Source organism: Periophthalmus magnuspinnatus, chromosome 19, assembly GCF_009829125.3.
Source record: "Periophthalmus magnuspinnatus isolate fPerMag1 chromosome 19, fPerMag1.2.pri, whole genome shotgun sequence".
In the NCBI taxonomy this organism is placed as follows: Eukaryota; Metazoa; Chordata; class Actinopteri; order Gobiiformes; family Gobiidae; genus Periophthalmus; species Periophthalmus magnuspinnatus.
In genome coordinates this window covers 28,643,178-28,666,673 of record NC_047144.1, presented here as the reverse complement: position 1 = coordinate 28,666,673, position 23,496 = coordinate 28,643,178, and the positions used below count along the sequence as shown (strand labels likewise).

The 23,496-nt window shown below is 41.9% G+C and overlaps 1 protein-coding gene and 3 non-coding genes across 4 annotated transcripts; 3 read left to right on the top strand and 1 right to left on the bottom strand.

The window, feature by feature from the left end:
- Positions 1-4,485: 4,485 nt before the first annotated feature.
- On the bottom strand, positions 4,486-5,689 carry LOC117387729 (putative nuclease HARBI1). The gene is made up of 3 exons (XM_033985273.2): positions 5,109-5,689; positions 4,829-5,032; positions 4,486-4,697 (listed from the first exon to the last, which is right to left on the bottom strand). Exons 1-2 carry the CDS (start codon positions 5,409-5,411, stop codon positions 4,829-4,831), a joined length of 507 nt encoding a protein of 168 aa, XP_033841164.1. The 5' UTR covers positions 5,412-5,689; the 3' UTR covers positions 4,486-4,697.
- Positions 5,690-9,856: 4,167 nt separating this feature from the next.
- Positions 9,857-9,929, top strand: trnaa-agc (transfer RNA alanine (anticodon AGC)). Its single transcript has one exon. It is a non-coding gene; the product is annotated as a tRNA-Ala (tRNA).
- Positions 9,930-10,052: 123 nt separating this feature from the next.
- trnan-guu (transfer RNA asparagine (anticodon GUU)) lies at positions 10,053-10,126 on the top strand. Its single transcript has one exon. It is a non-coding gene; the product is annotated as a tRNA-Asn (tRNA).
- A 1,009-nt stretch (positions 10,127-11,135) lies between these two features.
- Positions 11,136-11,209, top strand: trnan-guu (transfer RNA asparagine (anticodon GUU)). Its single transcript has one exon. It is a non-coding gene; the product is annotated as a tRNA-Asn (tRNA).
- The last annotated feature ends 12,287 nt before the right edge of the window (positions 11,210-23,496 follow it).

Here is a 23,496-nt window from a genome sequence, read left to right as displayed (position 1 = left end):
TAAAACAGAAGAGTGCAGAATAAAACACTTTCAGTCGTATGCACAGCTAAACAGAACTGTTTTGAGTCTGGATTTAAACATTGTCAAAGTAGAGGTCTGTCTCACATCTTCAGGAAGACTGTTCCAGGTTTTAGCTGCATAAAACTGAAACGCTGATTCCCCATGTTTAGTCCTGGTTTAGCCCTGGTTTAGTCCTAGTTCAGTCCTGACTCTGGGCACCAGCAGGAGACTGGTCCCTGGAGTCCTCAGAATGTGAGATGGTTCATGTGGCTCTTGTGGGAGATGTGCTTTGGTGCTGGTCCATGGAGAGACTTGTTCTCAAGCAGAGCTGCTTTAAGGTCTGTTCTCTGAGCCACAGGAGCCAGAGACCTGAGCCACAGGACGCATCTGTGAAGTACTTCCTGGTTCTAGACCTGAGCACAGGACACATGTGTGAAGTACTTCCTGGTTCTAGACCTGAGCACAGGACACATGTGTGAAGTACTTCCTGGTTCTAGACCTGAGCACAGGACACATGTGTGAAGTACTTTCTGGTTCTAGTCAGGACTCGAGCAGCAGTGTTCTGGATGTACTGTTCTGTCTTAAGGCTCGTTTGGCGAGGCCAGTGAGCAGGACGCATGTGTAGTTAGCACAGTAAGGATTACTGATGTCATGTCATCTTACCTTCTAGGCAGGTTATATCAAACAATGCAGACATTTTGTACAAAATAAGTATAATTTCCTGCATTTTGGTGGATTTTAGAGAAAGTTTTTCAAAAATAAGTAAGTCTATTCATTTGAATAATGCAAAGCAAAGTGTAGAGACATTTTCAAGGACAAAACAGATATTTCCCAGGACAGTTGGCCTTTTTTTCTCATTTTCCATGTCTCAAAAACAGGCCAATTATTTTCCAGAATTTCCAGGACACATGGAGACGTGTGTATGTATATATATATATATATATATATATATATATATATATATATATATATATATATATATATATATATATATAATTTGTTTATTTATTTATTTATTTAATTTTGTTTTGTTTTTTATCACATTACAATGAACAAACTGCTGACACTCAAACAAAATACTCAGGTTTACAATTCAGAATTACTTTGCATATGTCACTGTGAGTTTCTCAAGCTAAGGCTATAACTTTTCCCCGGAACATATTTCAATCCTGGTAACTTATGCTATATGAGATATCCACACTTTTTGATAACAAACTTCTGCAGCGCGGCGACAGTTTAATACGAGTCTTCCATCTTTGGCTGTATAACTGTGAAAAGACATATCACAACGGCGCTATAAAGTCGCTGGCTGCCATCCCGGGACCATCAATCACAGTAATAGAATGAGTAAATGTAAATGTGCGGCTCCATTTCCTCTTACTGTAGCAGCACGTTGTGGTTACCAGAGGGAGGGACGTGGATTCAGATGGAAATAAGATTCCCCCGGTGGACCCGTGTGTGTGTTCAGGTAAAAAAAAGTAGGTATGACGCCAAAAAACTGAGAATCAAAAGGACATAAGTGACATTCAAGTGAATACGTACATGTCAGCTGTTTTTTTTTTTTGTTTGTTTTTTAATTATCATGATTTTTTTATTTATGTCTCCATGGCTTTGTTTTGTTACATTTAAAATGAAACTAAACACTTTTTTTTTTTTTGCACTACTAAACTCTGTACATATTTTAATTTGAGATATACTGATAGTCTGAACTTTTTAGCATATCGGCTATTTAGTTTGTTCTCACCAACTGTCTACAAATATGTATAAAGCTTCATTTGAAGACTTTGACCAGAAAATGTGACTACATTGTTCTCTTATCCAGTTTACAGGATTGTGGATAAGTGTAATAAATTAATATAATACTCTGAGAGAGATAATCTGTCATAACGGTGGGTGTAAAAAATCCAATGAGAGCATGCAGACAGGCAACAAAGATGCAAAACTGAGCTGGAGCATTCACTTTTACACACAGACTGTCTGGCCCCGAGTGTATTCTGCCGAGCCCTCATATACCCGGCAGCAGGTGCAGGTAATTGTGCTGATGCGCTCCAGGTGCGTGCGGGAGGAGTCAGGAACTCCGCCCAGCTCCGGACAGACAGGTAGGAGAGGGGGAGAGAACACAGGAGGACAGGAATTGCAGGCATCATGACATAATCTAAATTGGCCTAAAATTATCCACTGCGCTCATCGTCCATCGTTTTCTCTGGATTTTAAACAATCGGTATCGGCATCGGCCATGAAAAAAATTAATAAAAAAAAAACATTTGTGGCTCTAATTTTAATAGCACTATTTAGTATTCCTAATCATTTTTTGCCAACTTTATTACAAACTTGGTAAATTTGCAACGTTCTGGTCAAAACCCCCTAAATCCAATTATGTGCTGCTTTCAGAGGTTTTTGCAATTTCCTGTAGTTGGTGACATCAGGAAAGAATGCCCTGATTACAGCTAAGTGTTTCTGGCCGTCTCGATTCCCAGTATGCAGACTCCGTACTCATGTACTCCCAAGTACAGACTTGTGGGCGCAGACTCGTAGAATGGACTTGAGGAGTTCACAAACACAAAGGCTGTGTCTCAATTCGCCCACCTGGCCTTAGAATCACCATTGGAAGGGCGGTTCGAAGGGCAGTGACGTAATTTCCGGCGCGACAAGGGCTGTCCCATTTCAACCCACCCTACTGAATGCGGCCGACAAACCTGCCCTTCCCTTTGCACCGTTTCCATGGAGATCAGACGTAACCGAAGCGTGCATCCGTGCACACTTCACGCACTTCTATATCCCGTCATGCACCGCGCCTACGCAAAAAAGAGAAGAAAATGGAGAATGTACGCAAGTACACGTTTAAATGTAAGTACTGTTTAACGTGGGTTCAACTGGTTCAACAGAGCAACACGAAATGGTTGTTACGTGAAACTGTTAGAATTAAATTCAGATCTGTATGAGGCCACTCAACTCAGTGAAGTCCCGTAAAATAGAGTTTACAGTTATCGCTGTGTAGTTGTAACAATGAACGAATTATCGCTTGCACTTGTATATTTGTGTATTAACCGTAATGTTTAATATTGTTTTTTATTTAAGAATATTCTTTTGTTTTTAGGGAGCAACGAGCAGACGGAGCTATTCATCCGCCTGAGGGGGGAGAATACGCACCTGTTCAGCGGGGCCAAGTACTCCGCACAGGCGGCGTGGAAGTAAGGGCAAAAACATTGCAATATACCCACATAATATAACAAGGACCCCAGAAATACATAAAAGTTGCCCTTACTGCGAATTGAATACGTTTACATTTGTACATATGTGGATAGTAATGACTTAACCTGGATTTCCCTATTTCATTCCCGTCTTATCCACAACCTGTACTTCTGTGAGCAGAAGTACAGAAGAGGCTCACTGATGGCCCTGAATATGCTTATCTGAGATCACAGTGGAGAACTAAACGTACCTGTTTTTCAGTAGACTGTTGCTCACACAAATGTGGGAATTGTTCATTTGATCATCAAAACTACCTTCTTTACCAAAGAAGACTCAAAAATATCTTAAAAAACACATAATGAATTACATAAATGGAATGATAGAATGTGCTGCATAGTAACAGAACAAATGTTTCCAATAACTGTAGGAAATCTAACAGTGTAGTAGAACATTCTGATTGTCAGTGTATTATAAGCTGCTGTATTATAATTGAGTAAATTGAGAATGTTTTTCTGTATGACTCAGGACAATACTGCAGAAGATGGGCCTGGAGGGGACGGTCACCCCCCTTCAGGCCAAAAAAAAGTGGGAAAACCTGCAGAAGAAATATAAAGTATGTACATGATCTGAATGTGTACTGTTTTCATTTGTACTTATAAACCATTGTGTTAATGTTGTTTTCACATGTCCTGTATTAACATTTGTTCTGTCAAAGGACTGCAAGTACCCCAAAAGCGGCGAAGGTGTGGCGGGGAACGCCACGGCTGAAACTTGGCCCTGGTTTGTCCTCATGGATGAGGTGTTGGGGCAGAGGGCCTCAATCAACCCCCCTGTCCTCATCGCCTCTGTCCCTGAGGACACACCAGGGCCAAGTACGTCCTGGCAGCCACAGCCGCAGCCGCAGCCGCTGGAGGAGCAGCAGCAGGAGGAGCAGGAGCAGCAGAGGGGACAAGCAAAGAAGAGGAAGCGGGAAAATCCAATGCTCCAGCTCTCCAGGGAGGACCTGCGCATGCAGAGGGAGCGGGATGAGAGGGATCAGGAGGAGAGGGAGGAGAGGAAACAGCGCCTCGAAAGATTATTTAGTTTATTAGAAAAAGTTATTGAAAAAAATTAAAGAGTTTTGTTTTGAAACTTTTATGAGTTTTTCTTGACAAATATTTACATTCACACACATTGGCATGTGTTAAACAAAGGAAAAGTAAAATAAAGTACTATTTAGAATTTATTAACGTAATAACTAAAGTACAAAAGTAACAGTCAAAGTGCAAATGAATAAACCTGAGTGAGCCAGTGCCAGGTTTTAATCATGAAGACACACTTCTAGGGACCTTGGCAGTGCTAATCAATCTTCTCTGCCTGGACCGACTTGACAGTGCTGAGATTGAGGTCTTCATCTTCTGGCTGGTATGTGGGGCTGTCACACCGGGTGCTGCTCCACTGTCCACCGCATCGTTCATGGGCTGGGTTTGCAGGGCTGGCTGGGGCAATAGATGACTGGCATGTCACTATCGAAAAATCAGAAACAGTATTGATAGTACTGGTCATGTTACATCACATCTATTTACAGTCAGTGTTTACAGGTAATCACAATGAAACACTTTCAATAACAATTTGAAACTTGCTATTCTGTAAATACCTAGATATAATCATGATCCATGGGCACCTCCTCCAGGGCAGAGACCTCAGCAGACAGCTGGTCCCGCCACTGTGCTCCAGCAACGGCCTCCACTTCATTGTTCCCCTCGTCCTCCACTACATTCTCCTGTGGCTCGTCCTCCAGGGCCACGATGTCTCCAGCCCCAAGGCAGATGTTATGGAGGACGGCACAGGCAGTGATGACCTATGACAAGAAAATATGATTTTGTCTTTCATCATCACATCATCACATATTTCATAACATTTAACATTTCACTTACATGTGGTGCAAAAGTGTGGTGGACCTCCAGCGCATGAAAAAAGATGGCCCTGAATCTTGTTTTCATCATTCCAAAGGCACGCTCAATAATTGAACGTGCCTTGGAATGATGAAAATTGAAGCGCTGGGCTCCCACACCGTGCACTGGCCACTTATAGGGAGTGATGAGGGGGAGTGGATGCTGGAGACAGGGGTACCCTCCATCTCCGAGGATGAAGTGCCCTGGAGGAGGATACAGTCCTCTCTGGTACAGAGGACTGTGTCGAAGCACTCTGGCATCATGAACAGAACCAGGCCACCCCATATAGGTGTCTATGAAGCGGCCCTGATGGTCACAGCCTGTAGGATAATGCTGTGAAACAGTTTCCTGTTTCTGTAGCTGTGACCATCAGGGCCGCTGGGTGGCCTGATTCTTACATGGCAGCCATCTATTGCCCCAGCTGCTCCCCTAAAGGCCCTGTGCCTCGCCAGCCGTGCAAACCCAAGGGTCACTGCCTCAAAGTCATCATTGGTAGGGAGGTGGATGACTTTGTGACGCAGGGCCACCACCTCCCCAGTGACCCTGTGGACGATGCGGTGGACAGTGGAGTGTGGTATCCCAAACACTCGGGAGACCACCCAGTATGATGTCCCACTTGCCAGCCAGAAGAGAAAGACCAAGACCTCGAGATCAGCACCCCATCCATGCCGTCGGTCCAGCTCCAGAAGGAGCATTAGCACTGCCAAGGATTCCCTGCTCAGCCGAAAGTCAGGCCGTGTGTCTTCATGATTAAAGAACCTTTCCAGCTCTGGCACATCCAGGTTAATTCTGCAGTATATTCTTTGGGGCTAGTTTGGGGAAAGAAAGTTATATTGAATAAAGGTATGTGCAGTTATTCACTGAATAGAATAATAATACATTATTATGATTACAAGTTATTATTGCAGTAATAACAATAATAAGCTGAATGTAACTGGCGTGGCATAGAAGGTAAACAGCGCCCTCTACTGGTATTAAAGTGATTTAGCCATGGATCAAATCAAACCTCTCCCAAATACCAGACCATTAAAATACACAACATCCCACTTCGTACAACAAATAAGTGTTGGTTTATAAACTATGAATGTTAAAATTATCTTGGTTACCATTGTCTCTGTTATAACGTTTTAAGAAGGTATATTTGGTTAAAGTTATGAAGTAGCTACAATAGGGAAAACAATCACCTGGAACCTATTGATATTACACAGAAAACATGAATTACTTCATTCAATCTAAAAAAAACTGAACGCCTGCGACGACGACACCTAGACTCTTCTTGTATTAAATTCTGAACAATGAGCAATAAAAGTGTCATTGATTTTGTGTCCATTTTACACCTTTGCTCAAACATCAATGGCGTATAGCTAATTCATCACCAGCCGTCACCTTTTGTAGGCGTTACGTAACTACGTAACGTACGCTCAAAGACAGCGGTGGAAGTGTGGTCCATGGTGTGGGCCTGTCCCACTTCAGCAAGATGGAGGCTACACTGAGGAGAGCAGATTCTCGACCGGAACCTTGAAACTGCACTTTTGAAGAGTACTTCGTAAGGACCCTTGAAGGGTGCATTTGGCGAATTGAGACACAGCCATAGTCTGCTCTCAGCTTTTGGGACAGGTGGACTTGATGACATCACAAGAAATAAAGTGGGTGCTTGCTATAATAAAAGCTAATAGTAAACTTTAAACTAATAAATAAGACATTACCCTTCTCCATAATATAGCCTAACTTAATCTGCCCCATGAGCCCTCTTCATCATTTACACTAAATGTTTGAGCTATCATATATCATGTTTATTCTGGCCAAAGGCTATTTTCTTTTTTTTTTTTTTTCTTTTTTTTTTATTGTGTTTTTATTGTGTTGCATTCATTGTCTTCTAGTACAATTCTGCAGTACTGGAGGAGGAATATGTATTGTAAATATATATTCAGAATACTAATGCCGAGTAACTTTATTTAGGGTTTTCAAAGCAATCAAGTGTCTTGAACGTAAAATAATTTTGATTTCTCAAACACGCATAAATCACTCCAAATTCAACATCAAGTGCATAAACAAGTTGATATTTAATAATATGTTGACTATTTTGTTTTTAGAAAATATGCAAAGGAAAGTGATTTTAGTGTTTTGTGGACAGCAAAGATGTCTATGTTATTGTTTTAACTGGATTTAACAAGTTTAATTTCTCGTCATGTTCCACTGTTGTGCCACTTCAACCATTCAGATTCAAATATTTATCTGGATGTTCTGTCTTTTCTTTATTGCTTCCAGGGCCTGTCCAAAACTTGTCATATCTGTAAAGATTTTTTGTTTTGTTTTTTAAGCGTGTATCATCCACACAGAGGAGGAATTTCAGGGTTCTGTAAATGACACATTTTAAAACCAGGTGAGGTCACATGGTCTTTGTGGTTTCAATGGCCCAGGTCAAAATAGTTTTTTTTCCACATTACTCCTTGTATATTTGCCCACTGCTATCCAACATGTGACAACAGATAAACAGTGAAAACTGTGTGGATAAGACCTCACACTGCAACATAGGCCTATATCAATTAGATATTAGCCAGATTAGAACATTTGTTCACTGTATGTGGTAATGCAGATAAATTGCACTGGGTTTTTTTTTTTTCTTTTTTTTTTTGTATGAGCAGTGTTTTGTTTATGTATTGTTATTTGTTCTATTTGATGTTAAAATTAAATTCAAGAATAAAAAAAAAAACACATGCTTTTGTGGCTTTCATGTTTCAGGTTTTAAATGATCATTCCTAATGTTGAGGTTACAAATGACTGTTTGTAATTGTGTGCTCGTAATTCCAACTGCTCAAATGCATACTCCCCATATATCTGAGCTGCCGTTTATATGTGTTGGGGAAGGCAATTAAGTTTTGCTCGTGGTTATCCTGCATGGGTTAAAAGAGCATAACATGACGTAGTGAATACCAAGTTCGAACCCACCCAGGGACGATTTGATAGGAAACTGAAACGCAACCACAAGTTTTGAGTTCCTTCTGCTACCACTACAGTACTTGAAAAAAGGTAAGGTGAAGAGCCATGAAATCCAACATTTTAAAGTATCCCTTTCCATTGTGCAAATGTGGGAATTTGTAGGAAACAAAATGATGGAATTAGCTCAAATGATAAAGTCATAAAATCTAACCTTTTACGGTTCCAGTTGGCCAAAGTATAGGTCTAGTAAACAGAAGGGCCTGGGTTGGAATTCCAGCTGTAGCGTTTTCTTGTCTGTTCAAACCTGCAGGATTTCTACATGAAAGCAAAAGTATACAAATGTCTCCAAACACTTATAAATGGTACAAACACAGGGAACTTACACATGTGTGGCGCAATAGGCCAGCGAGCTCGGCTGTTAACCGAGAGGATGGTGGTTCGAACCCACCCAGGGACGATTTAATTTGATACGAAAGTGAAATGCAACCACAAGTTTTGAGTTCCTTCTGCTACTACTACAGTACTTGAAAAAAGGCAAGGTGTTATGTTAGAAGAATCGATGCCTTCAAGCAACAGTTTCAGTCTGCAAGTAAACACAGATGTCATGGCTTCTTTCTGAAGAGCCATGAAATCCAACCTTTTAAAGTATTCCTTTCCATTGTTGGTCTACTTGACAAAATGTATATCAATAGTTGTATCATTCTGCAAAAGAGAAGCAGTTGGCCAAAGTCTACGTCTAGTAAACAGAAGCGCCTGGGTTGGAATTCCAGCTGTAGCTTTTTCTTGTCTGTTCAATCCTGCAAATGTGGGAATTTGTAGGAAACAAAATGATGGAATTAGCTCAAATGATAAAGTCATAAAATCTAACCTTTTACGGTTCAAGTTGGCCAAAGTATAGGTCTAGTAAACAGAAGGGCCTGGGTTGGAATTCCAGCTGTAGCGTTTTCTTGTCTGTTCAAACCTGCAGGATTTCTACATGAAAGCAAAAGTATACAAATGTCTCCAAACACTTATAAATGGTACAAACACAGGGAACTTACACCTGTGTGGCGCAATAGGCCAGCGAGCTCGGCTGTTAACCGAGAGGATGGTGGTTCGAACCCACCCAGGGACGATTTCATTTGATACGAAAGTGAAATGCAACCACAAGTTTTGAGTTCCTTCTGCTACTACTACAGTACTTGAAAAAAGGCAAGGTGTTATGTTAGAAGAATCGATGCCTTCAAGCAACAGTTTCAGTCTGCAAGTAAACACAGATGTCATGGCTTCTTTCTGAAGAGCCATGAAATCCAACCTTTTAAAGTATTCCTTTCCATTATTGGTCTACTTGACAAAATGTATATCAATAGTTGTATCATTCTGCAAAAGAGAAGCAGTTGGCCAAAGTCTACGTCTAGTAAACAGAAGCGCCTGGGTTGGAATTCCAGCTGTAGCTTTTTCTTGTCTGTTCAATCCTGCAAATGTGGGAATTTGTAGGAAACAAAATGATGGAATTAGCTCAAATGATAAAGTCATAAAATCTAACCTTTTACGGTTCCAGTTGGCCAAAGTATAGGTCTAGTAAACAGAAGGGCCTGGGTTGGAATTCCAGCTGTAGCGTTTTCTTGTCTGTTCAAACCTGCAGGATTTCTACATGAAAGCAAAAGTATACAAATGTCTCCAAACACTTATAAATGGTACAAACACAGGGAACTTACACCTGTGTGAAAGATATCCATTTGGCGCTTCGCTTGTTGGCTGCCTTGAGACTTGGTGGTATGAAATTTGGGCTTTTGTACAGCTGAAGCTGAGGGGAATTAGCTCAAGTGGTAGAGCGCTCGCTTAGCATGCGAGAGGTAGAGGGATCGATGCCCTCATTCTCCACAGTTGTTACTGTTTTTGCAGAGAAGACCATTAGCAGGCTGTAGATTGCCAGTTTGTAATGTAATGGGGGTGGTGAAAAAGGTAAGGCTTGAACATTTTCCTGATAGTGACTTAAAAGAAACAGTCTCTGTGGCGGAATAGGCCAGCGCGCTCGGCTGTTAACCGAGAGGATGGTGGTTCAAACCCACCCAGGGACGATTTGATTTGATAAGAAAGTGAAATGCAACCACAAGTTTTGAGTTCCTTCCGCTACTACTACAGTACTTGAAAAAAGGCAAGGTGTTATGTTAGAAGAATTGGGGCAAGTAGGGAGGGTGCGGGGTTGGATAGGACACATGGGGGGGCGGGGTGGACTGGGACATCATTTGAGAAATAATATTAAATTGAATGAGCAATATTTGCACATTTTGATTTCAGTCTTTCAGAATCCTGAGGTGGGGTGGGGGATGGGGTGAGTGATCAAAAGTGAAAGTCCAAATGTCCTTGGGGGGTGACGGTGATGAGAGTGTTGCGGGGGAGCAGGGTCTTGTTAAAAGGGTGGGGGATGGCTATGTGAAGGTGTTGGAGGTGGGTGGTAAGACGGTTCGTGAACAGGGTCCAGTGGGGGGCGGTGCGCTGATCGTACAGGTGGAGGTTTCTGACAAAGAAGATGGTGTACCGGGCTATGGACATGATGAGTCTGACGAGGGAGAGGTTGGGTCTGGATAGGTGATCAGGTGGACGGTCGGATGGGCGGTGATGGTGGCAATGTTCCGGAGGATGTGGGTCTGGGGTGCGGTGACCTGGGGTGTGGTGATCCGGGGTGCGGTGATCTGGGGTGCGGTGGTCCGATGGGTGGTCTGGAGTGTGGTGATCTGGGGTGCGCTGGTCCGGGGTGTCCTGGAGTGTAATGGGGGAGCACCTGGCCTGCCGCACTATGGTCTGGGCGATGGTCAGCTGAAGCGGCTGGAGCGGCGACAGCTGAGCTGTGGTAGGCTCCGGCGACGAGCTGATGGTCGGCCGCGGCGCCGGTCGGCCCCAGGGCGCCCCCTTCCAGCCCCGAACAGGAGAGACCAGTGCTCCTGGTCGTCCCCTCCCAGGGCCGCGGGCGATGGGAGACTCCAGTCCAGCCTCCGGATGAGGAGGTCCTGGACCCGGACCCAGAAGCGGCGGGTGGTGAAAAAGGTAAGGATTGAACATTATTCTGATAGGGATTTGAACAAAACAGTCTCTGTGGCGCAATAGGCCAGCGCGCTCGGCTGTTAATCGAGAGGATGGTGGTTCGAACCCACCCAGGGACGATTTCATTTGATACGAAAGTGAAATGCAACCACAAGTTTTGAGTTCCTTCTGCTACTACTACAGTACTTGAAAAAAGGCAAGGTGTTATGTTAGAAGAATCGATGCCTTCAAGCAACAGTTTCAGTCTGCAAGTAAACACAGATGTCATGGCTTCTTTCTGAAGAGCCATGAAATCCAACCTTTTAAAGTATTCCTTTCCATTGTTGGTCTACTTGACAAAATGTATATCAATACTGGAATCATTCTGCAAAAGAGAAGCAGTTGGCCAAAGTCTACGTCTAGTAAACAGAAGCGCCTGGGTTGGAATTCCAGCTGTAGCTTTTTCTTGTCTGTTCAATCCTGCAAATGTGGGAATTTGTAGGAAACAAAATGATGGAATTAGCTCAAATGATAAAGTCATAAAATCTAACCTTTTACGGTTCCAGTTGGCCAAAGTATTGGTCTAGTAAACAGAAGGACTGGGACATCATTTGAGAAATAATATTAAATTGAATGAGCAATATTTGCACATTTTGATTTCAGTTTTTCAGAATCCTGAGGTGGGGTGGGGGATGGGGTGAGTGATCAAAAGTGAAAGTCCAAATGTCCTTGGGGGGTGACGGTGATGAGAGTGTTGCGGGGGAGCAGGGTCTTGTTAAAAGGGTGGGGCCTTCAAGCAACAGTTTCAGTCTGCAAGTAAACACAGATGTCATGGCTTGTTTCTGAAGAGCCATGAAATCCAATCTTTTAAAGTATCCCTTTCCATTGTTGGTCTACTTTACAAAATGTATATCAATAGTTGTATCATTCTGCAAAAGGGAAGCAGTTGGCCAAAGTATATGTCTAGTAAACAAAAGTGCCTGATTTGGAATTCCAGCTGTAGCTTTTTATTGTGTGTTCAATCCTGCAAATGTGGGAATTTGTAGGAAACAAAATGACGGAATTAGCTCAAATGATAAAGTCATAAAATCTAACCCTTTACGGTTCCAGTTGGCCAAAGTATAGGTCTAGTAAACAGAAGGGCCTGGATTGGAATTCCAGCTGTAGCTTTTTATTGTCTGTTCAATCTTGCAAATGTGGGAATTTGCATTTCCAAGTCTACATGGAAGCAAAGGCATACAAATGTGCCCAAACCTGTATAATGAGGTACAAATACATGGACCTTAAACATGTGTAAAAGATCTCCATTTGGCTCTAAGTTTTGTTTGCCTGACCCTTGATGGCATGAAAGTTAGGCATAGTCAATTCCACACCAACATTTTGATTAAAATGAAACCATTTAAAGTACCCCTTTTCATTGCTGGAGCACTTGAACAAATGTATATTAAGACTTGTATTATTCTGCAAAGTTGGAGTAGTTAGTCAAAGTGTATATCTAGTAAACAGGATCTTCTGTGTTGAAATCTCAATCTACATGAAGGTAAAGGCAGTCAATCAGGTTCTCCAAACCCTTAAAATGAGGTACAAAAACATGGACTTTACACTTTAAATTTGGGCATTTGTGGACAGCAAAATGAGGGGAATTAGCTAAAATTAGAGAGTGATCGAGTGATAGTTTGCGAGTGGTAGAGGGATTGATGCCCTCTTTCTCCACAAGCCCTCCTGTATTGGCACTGACTACTGTTAGCAAGTTGCTTGATTGGCTACCGTTAAAGAATATCCATTATGACAAAGTTAACACTTGAAAGTTGTACTAACAACAAGTTAATTAACCCTCATGTTGTCCTCGGGTCATAATGACCCGCCACTGTGTAAAAAATAAATAAATAAATAAATAATAATTTAAAAAAAAATCACCTTAACGATTATTTTTGATCTTGAAATTTGTTTACTTTTCCTTGATTGACCCAAACTTAAGAAAAAGTGAATTGTTGCCTTTATTCACATTATCATGCATGCTGTACTAAAAAAGGTACACAGGTCGTCTTCGGGTCAAAATGACCCAACAGTGAAATTCAATTAAAATCATGGCCACAGAGTTATTTACGCACCACAGAATGTGAGAATGTTTTAGTTCTGTCTCAGATCAATCAGTAGCAGATGTAAACAAGACAACACAGGTGTCCTTCTCGTGGACAGTGCCTTTGTTCTGTGGATTTCCAGAAGTTATAAAGGTGCTGCAGATGACATTACCCCGAATTCTCTCTGTGCTGAAGCCATGAGTGCGCGTTATAACGTCCAAAAGTCTCTAGAGCAGATTTTTCCAGATGTCCAGCAAGACAATTCCGATTCAGAGGAGGAAGTGGAGGATGTATCAGAAGAAGAAGATGGGGAGGAATACAACCCAGAGCATAATGAATCATCTTCAGAAGAAGAAGAAAACGCTGAAGCTGAAAGAGAGACTTTCCTTTAAAAAAAACTGCAAAATAACATGGTTCTCGGAAGCATATGACCAACATGGCAGGGACGCAGAACAAAATGTCATAAAGATGACCCCAGGACCCACAAGATATGTGGCTGCCCTATCTCTACAACCCAGGGCCTGATGTAACAGTGGATGAGCAACTGGTTCCATTTAGAGGTAATTTATTTTCATATTTCTAATAAAAGTGATTTTCACTATTGAATTCTATGACTGTTTTCTGTGACTGATACAAATCACTGATGCTAGTCTCTTCTGTCCAAAGGTCGTTGTCGTTTCCAGCAGTATATGCTCAGCAAGCCAGCAAAATATGGGATCAAGTCATGAGTGGCTTGCGATGCCAAATCAAGCTACGCTTGGGAGATGCAAGTCTACACAGGGAAGCCGACCAGTGGAGGCTCAGAGAAGAACCAGGGGATGCGAGTTGTGCTTGATGTGAGAGAGGGACTGAGGGGTCACAATGACATGTGACAATTTCTTCACCTTTTATGAACTCAGACAGCAGCTCCTGAAGAGGAAGATCACCATGGTCGGCACAGTTCGAAAGAACAAGCCTGAGCTCCTGCCTGCACTGCTTGCAACAAAGGAGAGAGAGGTCTTCTCATCAAAGTTTGCCTTCACGCCCACCACCACCAAAGTTTCCTACATCCCAAAGAAAAGTAAGAATGTAGTACTTCTGAGCACACTGCACACAGACGCTGGCATTAGCAATCGTGAGGACAGGAAGCCATCCATCATCCTAGACTACAACTGTAACAAAGGAGGTGTGGACAACCTAGATAAGGTGATTGGAACATATAGCTGCAGAAGGAGGACTGCCCACTGGCCCCTGGTCATCTTCCACAACATCATTGATGTTTCCTCCTACAATGCCTTTGTGATTTGGAGAGAGATCAACCCAACCTGGATGCCTCGTAAGCAGAACAAGAGGAGGGTGTTCCTGGAGCAGCTAGGAAAAACATTTGTAACTCCACTCATTGAAAGAAGGAAGCATGTCCCCCGCACAGAAGCCTCTGCAGCAGTTGTCAAAGCTATACAGAGTGAAGGAACTCCTGATCAACCTGAGGATCCAGCTGCCACAGCCGCTGCCTCAGCTGGGGCAAGAGGAAGAGATGTCAGTTCCGCCAGCCAAAGAAGGACTGTAAAACACATACTGTGTGCTGTAGGTGTAAGGAATATATCTGCAAGAGCTGTGTATTTGCATACTGCCCTACATGTGCTAATTAGTTGAATGAGTTATATTGTTTGTTTGTTTGTTTGTTTTTTTTGTATATTTTCTTACATTGTTCACTGGCAAAAAAAATAAATAAATAAAATAAAAAATCAGAAGAATCTGACTCATTGGGATGATTGGCATTTCTTTTGTTTCTAAAGCTATAGAAATACAGGTGAAAATGGAAAACTCATGTTTCACATATTTTGTGGTGAATGTTTCTGCATTGAAATTCAATGAAACTGCTTATATTGGGGATTTAGTGAAGACAGGTCATTTTGACCGGGAGGACAAGGGGTGTGTGCAGAATACGAGGACAACATGAGGGTTGACAATTTCAATTTTTCAATTCAATTCATTTATTTTTGTAACGCCCAAAATCACAGCAACAGTTGTCTCGAAGGGCGTTCATGTTTTGGTTGATGGGGGAAACCGGAGTACCGGGAGGAAACCCATCCAGACACAGGGAGAAACATGAAAAACTCCACACAGAAAGGCCTGGGCGACACAGGGATCGAACCAAACCTTCTTGCTGTGAGGCATGAGTGTTGCCACTCAGCCACCGTGCTGCCTACACACACCACCGTGCTGCCTACACACAATCAATCGAAACGATCAAGAGGATGGTGGTTCAGTTGCACTCAGCTGTTACAGCCCTAGGCCTTAAGTTCCTTTTGTTGTTTGTATTTTTGTCTATTATTTTTCATGTGTGTCTCTGAATCTTTCTACTTTCCCCATGAAATCATAGCTGTGGGAGCCCTTGTCTGTGATTGGAGGACGGTTTTCTAGCCTGGCCAATCCTGGGGCCCACCTTCAGCCACTTCCCCCATTTAAGAAGACACCTGTTCAGGGCTGTTGGCCTGCATTTGGCCAGTATGCCATATTCGCTTGGCTCTTTAGTTATGTGATCACAGTGGTAGTAACTCCATGTTTTGAGACATGTGGTCATCAGTACTGACTGTTTGTTCATCAAGATTTTGTTATGTTACTGTAACATTTGTGTTTTACTTAGCTTAACTTTTGCCACCATCTCATTCAGCTTTGGGGCCAGTAAGTGTCCTGTGAAGGCATGGGCAACTGGGTGGTTATATTTTGCGTGCTTTCAACACTTGCAAGCCTGGCCCCATCCAGTAACTTCCTGGGACATATCTGACCAGTAGCACCGGGAGCGCAGCAGGGCCAACATTTTTTCTATCCCTTGATGTCCATAGTCCTGATGGACCTGGGTGAGGGCGTTTTTGAACTGGGCTTGGGGCTAAAGGAGTTGGTTCACAGCCCCACCACTATCAGGCAGCAGCTGATACAGCAGCCCCTCCATCTCAACCAGGCAATCCCACTAAAAGGGCTGAACGAAAGATGGCTCATTGCTCTTCACAGCTGTTTCTGTTGCCTGAACATGAGAACCTTGTGCAATGTCAGACTCCTGAAGCTCACAGAGGTTACCAGAGGCATAATTTGGAAAAGCAGCCACTACAGCCCAAAGTCACTGCTGGAGTCACAGAGTCCGGCCTAGTAAGACAATGTGTCAGTGTTCAGGTCACAAAATCAAAAGAAGCAAACTGAGATGCCCAACACTGCTCCACAGCTCCCAGTTTGGCAGAAGAGAGATAATTCAAGGGGTTGTTGTCAATATAGACCACTCACTTGAGGCCTCGGAGGTTCTCCCTGAACTTTTCAGTTATATGACTTAAGGGCCAGCTTCATGGAGCTGAAGTTCGACATGTTATGTTCAGTCACAACCCCTGACTGGCGTATGCAGTAGGCCTTCCCAAGATGAATGAGAGGGAGAAGTCAGCATAAGCAAGTACCAGGGCTGAGCTAGGCTTACAGTGTATCAAAGCTCTGCTGACATTCTGTGGTCCATGGTCCAGCAGCACTCTGGACAGGCCTTTTCCTGGACTATTTATCAGTAATTTCAGAAACTTGGTGATGTAAAGGAACACTTCTTAAAGTGGAAGTAGCAAAAAAAAAAAAAAAAAAGTGATTACTCAAACATAAATGAATAACAAATTTGAGAGACTTAATGATAAGGTCAAACCATTAAAACATGATCAAAGTGGACAGTTAAAGTGGATTTTGCTTTTGAATGGAGATCTTAGTATTGAGGGCCATGAGACAGGTAGCGTTGATATGCAGCTCAGACACATACGGCAGAATACAACTTTTATACAACCTTTTTTCTTCTGTCAGCAGATTCTTTTACAACAGCATACGTCCCCTCCTCTATTCCTCCCGGCTCCGTATGCACACTGGCATTTCTCACATAAGGGCCATTATTTTTGCAAAAGGTGAAGGTCACCGCTTTGTAAAAGTCAGACTTTTCCACTCGGTATAAATTACTCAAACATTCAACATTTATTCAACGTTTTACAGCGACCAGGCCTTTCATGAACTCTGTCATTTAGATCTTTAATCTCGCAAGCTCTTTCAACCTCGAAGGAAGTTAAACTGCTTCAACTTTGTGATTAGATTTTTTAAAGACGCTATAAGATGTTTTTGTATTTGGATAAGTTGAGAATCAAATCAGGCTTTGCAGCAGTGAGTGACAGAGAATAGCTGGAGGTGAGTGGGGGAATCACCAATGAGTCACTGAGTGATATTCAATGAACGCAATGCTAGCCTGAATTTTGGTCAGGCTCAGGCAAAGAATCTAAGCGAAAATTTAAAGTGCAGCTGTGCTTAAAGTGCTGTGATGATCTATATTTTCCACCAATAGGGCTTGAGGAGGTGTCACAAACCAATTGGATGTTGAATGCAGGAGTGATCTTTATCATTAACTTAGCTCGTAATCACAAATAAAATAGGTAAATAAACCAACAAAGCCACCCAGAGAGATGACTGGAACCATACTTAAGGCACACTGGCAAGTACAATCAAGATGAGGAGGCTTTTAGAAATTACAAGGTTAGTTATAGGCTCTTGTTAAGTTTGTAATAATTCTTTGTTTTACCTTTAAAATCACATATTCAGCAACAGTTCCAAAAAATACAATAGCACATATCCCAGGTTATAATTTACAATTGCATATTCCCAAGTGTCCATATACAATTGCACATTTCCCAGTTATTTACAATTGCACTTTTCCCATTAAATCCAGTCAACAGTACAGAGATATGCGAAGCAAAGAGGCATGCACACAGACAGACAGCAGTGGCCCGTGATTCATCCAACTCCCTAGCCTATGAGTTAAATGTACTTAGCTTAGCTAAAATAGGGCGACAATGCATTCAATCACAGTTATTAGAGAAAAGTATACTAAGCTACCTTGAGTAACAGAGGACGGGGATAAACACGTCTAATCGAATGGTGGAGGTGCACAGGTCAGAGGAGAAGTAAGAGAAGGGGGTGGATTTTATAGCTATTTTATGGTCTTGAAACAAATTATATTTGACCATAGTTAATTACAATAGATTAAGTATTGGCGAACAGCACCACCTGCTAACATATTGATGATAAATAAGAAAAAAATATATTCCAAGTATTCTTTCATAGTTTCACACTTCAACGGGCAAAAAATTTGATTGTATAATAATGATTTAATGAAAAAGAGTTTGTTCCTATGGAGGTCAATTTGATCCTTCTTCAGTTCTGGTCAGACTGCTGGTGGACACTGCCTTATATCTGTCTGAAGGGAGGAACTACACTGAAACACACAGACCAATTGGTTTACAGTTTCTGTTGAAAACTGTCTATTGAACTACACTAAGTGTGAACTGTCCCTGAGTCATATTTAGGATAATCATTCAGCCCCATTTTTGATTTATGTTATGAAGGAGTTATAAAGAGAAATAAAGAAAAAATAAATTATGTCTAAGTACTGTTCAAAGATGGATTGTCTTTCCTAACAAAATCATTTAACTCCCCTCTCAAACCACATCTTTTCTGTGGCTAGCATCTGTATCTCACTATATTCAAAGGTTAGTGGCTTTGAGCTGGAGATGTATGACAGACTGGGGTCCCGAGCTGCTCTTGCAGCGATGTTGGTTCATTCTTCCTCCTGATCTTGAATTTTGAGTATTCTACTAATGGGTACAGGAAGAAAATTTTAGACTCCTTACAGAACATGGAGAAGGAAGAAGTCATTAATCAACAGCTGTATTACAGACTCTATCTCCTAGCATAAATCAAAACAGGCAAAACAATAGGAACAGCCAGTATGCTAACAGGTGTGAGATCACCCATTAATGCCCTAAACAATTATACTAAAAAAGACTCAGGGACTCACACTTCCTCAGACCTGGGACCATCCAGCACTCTCCAGCAGGATTCAACCTGAAACACATGAATTCAGTTTAACCCAGACTAGACCAGGACCAACCATAAGCCAGACACCAGGACCAACCATGGACCAGGACCCACACCTGACACACTGTAGGGGACAGTGCAAGTCTCAACTGACAGACTGCAAGGGGCAGTGTGGTGTCATCTGGCAGATTGCAGGAGGCAATGTGGTCTCACCTTACAAACTGCAAGGATTACTGGTCCTGCTGAGTTGTCAGGAGCTTTGCTTGCAGCTTCACTCCTGAGTCCTGGAAGTCATTACTGAGTTCCAGGTGTGTGAGACTAGAGAAGGCCAGAGGACCACGTCTGTGAGGGAACAGGCCACAGTCAATCAGACTGAGAAGAGAGGAGGGGCATTAATTTAAAATATTTCATTATTTTGGACGAAGAAGAGTATGGTCAACATGACTTTGCTTTAGTTAACCTGTTACCGTTCCAACGGCCTGGCCTTACTTTACAACTTTACAGCAATGTACATACACTTCTGCATCACCCACACAAACAATCTACACATCAAATATGGCACTCATCTTTCTGAATATGTAAACCTGCAATCACCACAGTGCTGACAGGAAAGCCATTTTTACAGAAAAGACAAAAATTTGGATTTGGACTTCACTTACCTTTGAGGGCTCTGGTTCTGTTAAACATCAACATATTCCCAGAGCGTTGGTCTCATTCGTTCTGTACAGGTCCAGAGAATATAATCCAGTCAAGAAATTATGTCCACAAAATAAATTAAATCCTCCATGTCCAATTTGCTGCAGGAAAGTATTATAAATGTGAAATCTATTCCGTAACTTTTTTGCATTTCTTTTGTCGATTTCAGGCATAATAAACTTCTCACAGTGCCAGCTTTGTTTCTCAGTGCTAAACAAACTTGTTAGTTTGTGATTGACACCAATGTTGGCCAATAAGGTGGGGGTTGTGGGTTACTGGAGCCCCAGACAGCGAATCAGTGCTACAGAAGACTGAAAGTTTATGCCCCACTCTCCACCTTGTAGAATCAACCAATTAGATTACACACATTTAGTTATGTTTTCAACTTACAGCCAATGAGTAGCGGAACATGACGATGTATGACATGCCATGTGTGGTAAGACAGCTATAAGCGCAATAAAAGCACAATATAAGCGCATCCTTTCTCATTGCTCCCCCTTTTGCCCACATGCATTTTCCGGTCCCTCTGTCCTCCATGCCCAGGTAAAGTCCTAATCAGTTACTTTTCATTCATGAAAATATCCAAATCCCTAAATCATCACTTCTTTTAGTGCCGCTGTCTGACTGCAGCTCGGTACCGCTTCACTTTCGCAATACGCTGAACTTTGTAGCATGTTCACATGTGCCCTCGTCTTTGGGGACAGGTAATTAATATCCACTACTCTCGTTCATTCACAAAATTGTCCAAACTCTCATAAAGTCCATGTTTCATGTAGCTTCTCTGCTTGGCCATAACATTGCAGCTTGGGCCAAGTGCACGTCGCTGTGTGCCTTCATCTGCAGAGACAGGTAATGCCCCGTGGAACCTCTTCATTCATAAAATTCCCAAATTCTTATGGATCTGTCCCTTGTAGTCCCGCTGCTCAGCTGTACTCTCTGTACCAGGTCCATTACGTACAGTGGTGCGCTTTCATCAATAGGAAAAGGTAAATGTATCCCAAATGTAATTTCAACTCCAAGCATGAGTCCTCTAACTATTAGTTAGGTTGTAGTTGGCATTGTGCCAAGGACGTGCCAAGTCATCTTGTGTCTCATCATTTCAAACTCCAGAAAGTGAGCTGCGTAAAGCGGACTCCCAGCCATCAAACTTGGGATTGTGTGCTCACCTTATTCCATCAGCGGTATGTGTCCCTTTTCAGTTGGGGTAAGTTCCATCGCTCTGTAGGACTATTTAACTCCCCATTTATTTTAGGTGTCATTAGGGGTCAGCATCGGCACAGGGCATGCCGCCTCTGCTGTTTTGTCTTTCGCTTTGTCATCCTTTCTTTTGCTTTGCCTTTTGTTTTATTTTGCCTTTTGTTTTGCATTTAGCTTTGCCTTTTTTTGTCTGGCTCAATTTACAGTTTGTTCTTTTAGTGGTGCTGTTCTGGGCAGAGCTCGGTCACACCTGAGCTCTGTGCGTCGAGCTGTATTTCGCCCTGTACATGGTCTGACAGGTGGGGGGTTTGGGCTCGGTAAACTTTTAATGAATTGAATGAGTGTACGGTGAACACAGATTTTATTTATATTGTACTTATTGTTAATGAAAATAAAACACTGTTTCCTTTAATATGTAAAATAACCATGATGTAAATGAAATGGAACCTGGCTCTTCATGTTGATATGCTTACCTGTGTGCCTTATATCTAGAATCTAGTCCTCAAACTAGATTTGGGGTGGCATTGTTGCAACACTTATATTTTTTAGTACTATCTCAAATTATTAACCCCTCAACTGCCACACATGGTTTTCCGTAAAATGACGGAGCTTCATGCCTGAGTAAAAGAAGCCAGGTAGAAGCAGAAATCCCTGCGTATTGGGTACGTAATTTTACACGCTGTTGTTTTGCAGCAGTTTTGCATTCTAAACATGAAGAAACGGACAAAACACAGGAAGTATTGAGTACACTGTGGATGTTTGTACAAGTTATACAAGAGACATCTCGGACCTGGAGTGGTTCCTGGCACAGAGTGAAGATAGCGTTTGGAATCAGGAGTAGAGGACCTTATGTTATGATGGATTGGATGCTGTTCCTGATCGGTGGTTTATATGTGTGTATCATTAGCATGACTTCTGTACACATTTGTGTTTTTCCTTAGGCACATGGGGGGTGTTAACCTATCAAATGCGCTCATCGGCTATTACAATGTTTTACACAAAGCAAAGAAATGGGACAAAACTTTTTTTTTTTTTTTTCATTTTGTGGACATTGCCATTGTGAATGCAGTCAATTTCTATAAAGGACACTGTAGATCAAAGGGTAAAATCCCTATGCACCAAAAGGCCTTTAGAGAAACTCTTGTCTTGGAGCTGGCAGAGGCAGGAGCATCAGAACACAGCAGGAAGAAGGAAGCACAGAGAAGTATCATCGTCCTGTGTACATCAACCCGGGCAATGACAAGACACACAGGGCAGGTTGAAGTGCAAGAAGTGACATGCCAAACTCCAATAAAATATTTAACCTGCAATATACCCCTGTGCTTCCTGAAACAAAGAGACTGCTATAATGACTGGCACACAGAAGACTAGCCATAATCATGTACAGTGTGTTTTCAGTTTAGAGTGTGTGTTTGTTTACATTTTGAAGTGTGTGTGTTTGTTCACTGTTTGCAGTGTGTGGTTTGTAAATATATATTTATTTTGACCCATACTATTATGACTATTTTGACTATATTTTATAAACAAATATACATTTTATAACATGTTTTGATATGCTACATAAATTTACATCAGTAATAGAGCAGATATGTGTGCAGATACAGAATCCTCTAAGTGTAAGCTTTCAGTAGAGCCCTCATTGATGTCTGTGGGTTGAAGCATTCAAAAAGTATTTTTTCCAAACTTTCTCCAAATACCTCCATTTGGATAGGTTTGGAGAGGTTTGTATAAATTTGGATACATCAAAAGTCCCTCCATAAAACACCAGGATTTACTAATGATAAAATGAGTGTAAAAATCTATTTTTTAAAGATATTGTCCTCAAATTTGTCCCCAGCTACTGACTGCAGCTTTCTACACCTTCATTTTAACTAAAAAAAAGTAGGCGCGGAGGAGAAAAATGATTTTTTATGTGTGTTCCAAAGTGTATAAATGCTTAGCAGACATACTTACAGTGATTCTGACACCTGTGGGTAAAACTATAAGATTTTACAAAGACCCCCAACTTGTGTATTTACTACTGAAGGTTCAATAATGGTTATCATTTTAATTTGGAGGGGCCAGAACAAAGGCAGTTTCACCAAAATGACTCAGAATTCTAAGGGCTTAACTTGTTTCATTGTATTTGTATTTCTGTTTAAAGAGGGAGTACTGTGTAAAATCCATGAAAGTTAAGTTGAATTTTTATCCTGAAATCTGTAACTTTCTCATGGAATGGCCCCATATGCAGTGTATGGCCGAACGACTGTGTGTGTATGTGTGTGTGTGTGTGTGTGTGTGTGTGGGGGGGTGGGTGGGTGGGGGTGTGTGTGTGTGTGTGGGGTGTGTGTGGGGGTGTGCGCGTGTGGGTGCGTGTGGGTGTTTTCTTTAGTAATCATAAATTAGGTGCCCACATTAAGATCCAGACTTACTTGAACTTTAAGTCTACTCGGTGTATGACAGCTGGGACTCTGTTGATGAGCAATTAGCCTTTTCTCTTAGCCTTGTAGCTCCAGCAATTACAGTCAATGTACTGAAATCAAAACTGCAAATAGCTCCTTCAGCATCATAAACATTTAAGTCCAAATGAAGTGAACTGGAGAAATCATATCTCC

Coding starts and splice junctions, on each gene's coding strand:
- LOC117387729 (XM_033985273.2), bottom strand. CDS start 5,411: ATGGGGTGGCCTGGTTCTGTTCATGATGCCAGAGTGCTTCGACACAGT. Junction 5,033..5,108: donor ACCACACTTTTGCACCACAT/GTAAGTGAAATG, acceptor TTCTTGTCATAG/GTCATCACTGCCTGTGCCGT.